At 38.1% G+C, this 5,195-nt stretch overlaps 1 protein-coding gene across 1 annotated transcript in view; it reads right to left on the bottom strand.

Moving 5' to 3' along the window:
- The window catches only part of COL25A1 (collagen type XXV alpha 1 chain), a 783,871-nt gene that overhangs the window by 30,377 nt on the left and 748,299 nt on the right, over positions 1–5,195 (bottom strand). The window contains exon 27 of the mRNA XM_007940758.2: positions 399–479. Coding sequence (XP_007938949.2) covers positions 399–479 — 81 coding nt within the window. The remainder of the gene's footprint in view (positions 1–398; positions 480–5,195) is intronic.

Raw genomic sequence — 5,195 nt, 5'->3', positions numbered from 1 at the left:
TATATTATAATTTATTATAATTATATCATTATGTTTTAAAATCTGTTCTAATGCCTCAATCATAGCAATTAACCAATGATCCCTCAACCACTTCAAAATAAAAATACTTTAAAAAAGAAACTTAATGCACTGCCATCAAGTCGGATTCAACTCCTAGCAACCCCCTCCTTGGGTTTCCAAGGCAGTATCACCATGGAAGTAGATTGCCCAACCTTCCTTCCGAGGGGCGGCTGGTGGGTTTGAACCACCAGTGTTCTGGTTAGCAGTCAAATGGCTTAAGAACTACACCACCAGAGCTCCTAAAATATGAACCACTATATGAAACAGCAGATAATATATAACTTTTTGATTATTTTATTCATTTAAATAAGAACACAATATAAAAAGGATAAACATACCGGTAATCCAGGAAGTCCAATTCCTCCTTTTTCACCTGGCATACCTGGGTCTCCCATGTCTCCCTTTGAGCCTTTGAACCCCTACAAATGATATGGTTTCATGTTAGAATCATACTGCCCACAAATTGCTATATCCTAGGTAAAACAGAATTTCACATCCATTTTGCCAATACATGGATCCTATGCTGAAATGGGAGTTCCTGGGTGGTGCAAGTGGTTAAAGTGCTAAGCTGCTAACAGAAAAGCTAGAAGTTTCAGTCCACCCAGAAGCATCTGAGAAGAAAGTCCTAGTGATCTACTTCTAAAAAATCAGTCACTGAAACCCCTGTGAAGCACAGGTCTACTCTTACACACATGGAGACAGCAACTGGTTTATGCTGAAATGATTCTCATTTTAAGGTACAGTGATTTCATATAGCAATCTTCTACATTGATTCTACACTGAATCATTACTGTTTCTCTATGGAATGAAAGGGATTAAATCTATTATGCAGGCTGTTAAAAATGAGAAACTTGAACACAGGTTTTGCCATCATTGTTTCTAATTCTTTATTTTTACTTGGCAGCCAATTCTCCCTCACTAGCTTTGAAAACACTTTAGTGAATTTAATTCTCAACAGTACAACATATATTTTGAACCAGGATCTAGTTGTATAACAAAAGTCCAAATGAATTTCTCCCTCTCCACCCAGCATAGCTTCCCATCCCCTTAGATACAGGCAGAAGTTCTAATCACCATTACTTTTCACTGATCCAATCTACAGACAGGTAAATCATTGACTGCATATTAGTGCTGTTAATGCTAAAAATACTTCAACTTTCCCAAAGCATCATTTTCATTTATAGTGATGAAGCATATATATATATATATATATATATATGTGTATACACACACACACACACACACACATATATAGTATTAACTAATCTGAATTTTGTGAGACTAATACTGAAATTGGATGGAGAAGCTCAGTATCATCAGTCAGAATGAGGCAACAAGCTGACTGTGGAACAGATCATCAATTTGTCATATGTAAGTTCAAGTTGAAGCTGAAAACAATTAAAACAAGTCCACAAGAGCCAAAATATGACCTTGATGATATCCCACCTGAATTTAGAGACCATCTGAAGAACAGATTTGACACACTGAACACCAATGACTAAAAACTGGGTAAGTTGTGGAATGACATCAAGAACATATATGAAGAAAGCAAAAGGTCATTAAAAAGACAGGAAAGGAAGAAAAGACCAAAATAGATATCAGAAGAGACTGAAACTTGCTCTTCAATTGAGAGTAGCTAAAGTGAATGGAAGAGAAGACGACATAAAAGAGCTGAACAAAAGACTGCAAAGGGCAGCTCAAGAAGACAAATAAAGTATTATTACAAAATGTGCAAAACCTGGAGTTAGGAAACCACAAGGGTAGAACATACTTGGCATTTCTCAAGCTAAAGAACTGAAGAAAAAAATCAAGCCTCAAGTTGCAATACTGAAAGATTACATAAGCAAAATACTGAATGATGCAGGAAGCATCAAAAGAAGATGGAAGGAATACTAACAAAAAAATTCGTGGATGTTCAACTATTTCAGAAGGTAGCATATGATCAAGAACTAATGGTATTCAGGAAGTCCAAGCTACACTGAAGGAATGAAAAACAAGGCTCCAGGAATTGGTGGAATACCCATTGAGATGTTTCAACAAACAGACACAGTGCTGGAGGCTCTTACTTGTCTATGCCAAGAAATTTGGAAGACAGCTACCTGGCCAATTGACTAGAAGAGATCGATATTTGTGCCTATTCCAAAGAAAGGTGATCCAACAGAATGTGGAAATTATTGAACAATATCTATTAATATCACATGCAAGTAAAATTTTGCTGAAGATTATTCAAAATTATTCAAAATGTTTGCCGCACTATATTGACAAGGAACTGCCAGAAATTCAAGCTGGATTCAGAAGAGGATGTGGAATGAGGGATATCATTGCTGATGTCAGATGGATCTTGACTGAAAGCAAAGAATACCAGAAAGATGTTTACCTGTGTTTTATTGACTATGTAAAAGCATTTGACTGTGTGGATCATAAAAAATTATGGATAACATCACAAAGAATGGGAATTCTAGAACATTTCATTGTGTTCATGAGGAACCTGAACATAGACAAAGAGGCAGCTGATCAAACAGAACAAGGGGACACTGCATGGTTTAAAATCAAGAACGGAGTATGTCAGGATTGTGTCCTATCATCATACATATTCAATCTGTGTGCTGACCAAATAATCTGAGAAGCTGGACTACATGAAGAAGAAAGTGGCACCAGAATTGAAAGAAGACTTGTTAACAACCTATGATGATGCAAACAACACAACCTTGCTTGCTTAAAGTTAAAATGACTTGAATCACTTACAGATGCAGATCAAAGACTGTAGTCTTCGGTATGGATTACACCTTGACATAAAGAAAACAAAAAGCCTCACAAGTAGATCAATAAGCAATAATATGTTAAATGGAGAAAAGATTGAAGTTGTCAGGAATTTCATTTTACTTGGATCCAGAATCAACACTCATGGAAGCAGCAGTAAAGAAATCAGATGTCATACTGCACTGGGCAAATCTGTTGCAAAAGACCACTTTTAAGTGTTAAGAAGCAAAGAGTCACTTTGAAGACTAAGGTGAGCCTAACCCAAGCCATGGTATTTTCAACTGCCTCATATGCATGTGAAAGTTGGACAATGAATACGGAAGAATGAAGAAGAATTGATGCCTTTGAATTGCGGTATTGGTGAAAAGTGCTGAAAATACCATGGACTGGCAGAAGAACAAACAAATCTGTCCTGGAGGACGTGCAGCCAGAATGCTCTTTGGAAGTGAGAATGACCAGGCTTTGTCTCACCTACTTTGGTCATGTTGTCGGAAGGGACTAGTCCCTGGAGAAGGATATCATTCTTGGTAAAGAAGAGGGTTAGCGAATAATGGGAAGACCCTCAACAAGATGGATTGACACTGACTACAAAGATAGGTTCAAGTATAATAAAGATTATGAGGGTGGTTGGAGTACTGGGCATTGGTTCATTCTTACACAGGGTTGCTATGAGTTGGAGCAGACTTGATATCACCTAACAATACTGAAATTAATTTATGTTGTGAAGCATTTTCATCCAGGGAACTTTACTGTGATATGTGATAAAAGTGCCCCCATAGTGGGAAATAAGTTAAGCACAGGCTTACTTGTGCTTACTTACTAATCTGTAGTGACAATTTCACACTTTTTCACCACATCAGAGATTCTGCTCTAGGCACGGCTGGCCTCCGCCTCTCTCCTGACCCCACAGCCCCTTCCTACTAATCAAATTCTCTTTTCTAATTTATAATCCCTGACTGGGACAGAATAATCAGTAAGTAAGGTAAGCCTGGGCTTACTTGTGCTTACCTACTAATCTGTAGTGAACAATTTCCCATGTGTTTCACCACTGAGATGGATTAACACAGTGCTATAATGATGGGCTACAATACAGGAACAATTGTGAAAATGGTGCAGGACTGGGCAGTGTTTCGCTTTGTTGTATATAGGGTCACTATGAATTGGAGCTGCTTCAATGCCACATAAGAAGTTTAGAATCACCCATTGGGTGGGTGGAGTGGGTAGATAGACATATCTTGTGGATCAGTCAGACCCTGGTTGGTTTCAGGAATCTAATGATGAAGAGAAACAGGATAGTCAACCAATTGGACTTCATGGTAGAAGACCTTATAAAGCCTATCCTCCCCTTTCTTCAGCTGTTGTATATTAGGGGTCATGGCATATGTCATTATGTATGTCATTTACAATGGCTAACATGGGGGAAGTAAGAAAGCTAAATTTAAAATTCTAATGTGATCTCAGATTGACATACTAAATCATATATAGTATCTTTCCGTTTGGGAGCTCTGGCGCTGTAGTGCCTAAGTCATTTGACTGCTAACCAGAAGGCTAGCAGATGAAACATACCAGCCAGCCACTCCTTGGAAGGAAGATTGTATTTCTGTAGAGATACTGCCTCAGAAATCCAAGGAGGGGTTACTATAAGTCGAATTGTAAAGTATCACATGTTCTTTCATGTGGCATTACACAATTTTAACACACCACTCATATTTTGTTAAAAAAATTCTTCTAAACTTACTTTTCTTATTAATACTTTTCATAAGGACTAAAAGGTTCACTGCTTCTATCAACAATCTTCTTGATTTCTTATGATCATTTTGACTTTGGGTAAATAATGGAAGCCCCCCAAAGCATCAAAGATCTTGAAACTAACTAACTCTTATGATTTGATTCTGACTTCTGAGTTGTGTCCATACTCCCTTAATCAGATACTTTTAGGGCAAGGGCTGGCAAACTATGGCCCATGGGCCAGCCCATGCTTGATTTTGTATGGGCCTGTTTTTTACATTTTTAAAGAGCTGTTAAAGAAATGTGACAGAGACCATATGGGGCCTGCAAAGCCAAAGCATTTACTATCTGAAACTTCATAGAAAAATTTGCTGTCCCCTGTCATCTTCTTTTTGTTGTTAGGTGTCTTTGAGTCAGTTCTGACTCAGAGCAATCCTATGCACAACAAAATGAAACACTGCCTGGTTGCCTGGTCCTGTGCCAACCTCACAATCCTTGTTATACCCGAGTCCATCATTGCAGCAACTGTGTCAATCCATCTTTTGAGGGTGTTCCTCTTTTTTGCTGACCCTCCACTTTACCAAGCATGATATCCTTCTCCAGGGAATGATCCCTTCTGACAACATGACCAAAGTAGGTGAAACAAA

The sequence above is a fragment of the Orycteropus afer genome, unplaced genomic scaffold, assembly GCF_000298275.1.
Source record: "Orycteropus afer afer isolate SDZICR_OR568_19922 unplaced genomic scaffold, OryAfe1.0 scaffold00071, whole genome shotgun sequence".
Classification (NCBI taxonomy): domain Eukaryota; kingdom Metazoa; phylum Chordata; class Mammalia; order Tubulidentata; family Orycteropodidae; genus Orycteropus; species Orycteropus afer.
Note: the sequence above shows the minus strand (reverse complement) of the source record. Positions and strands in the feature narration are given on the sequence as shown.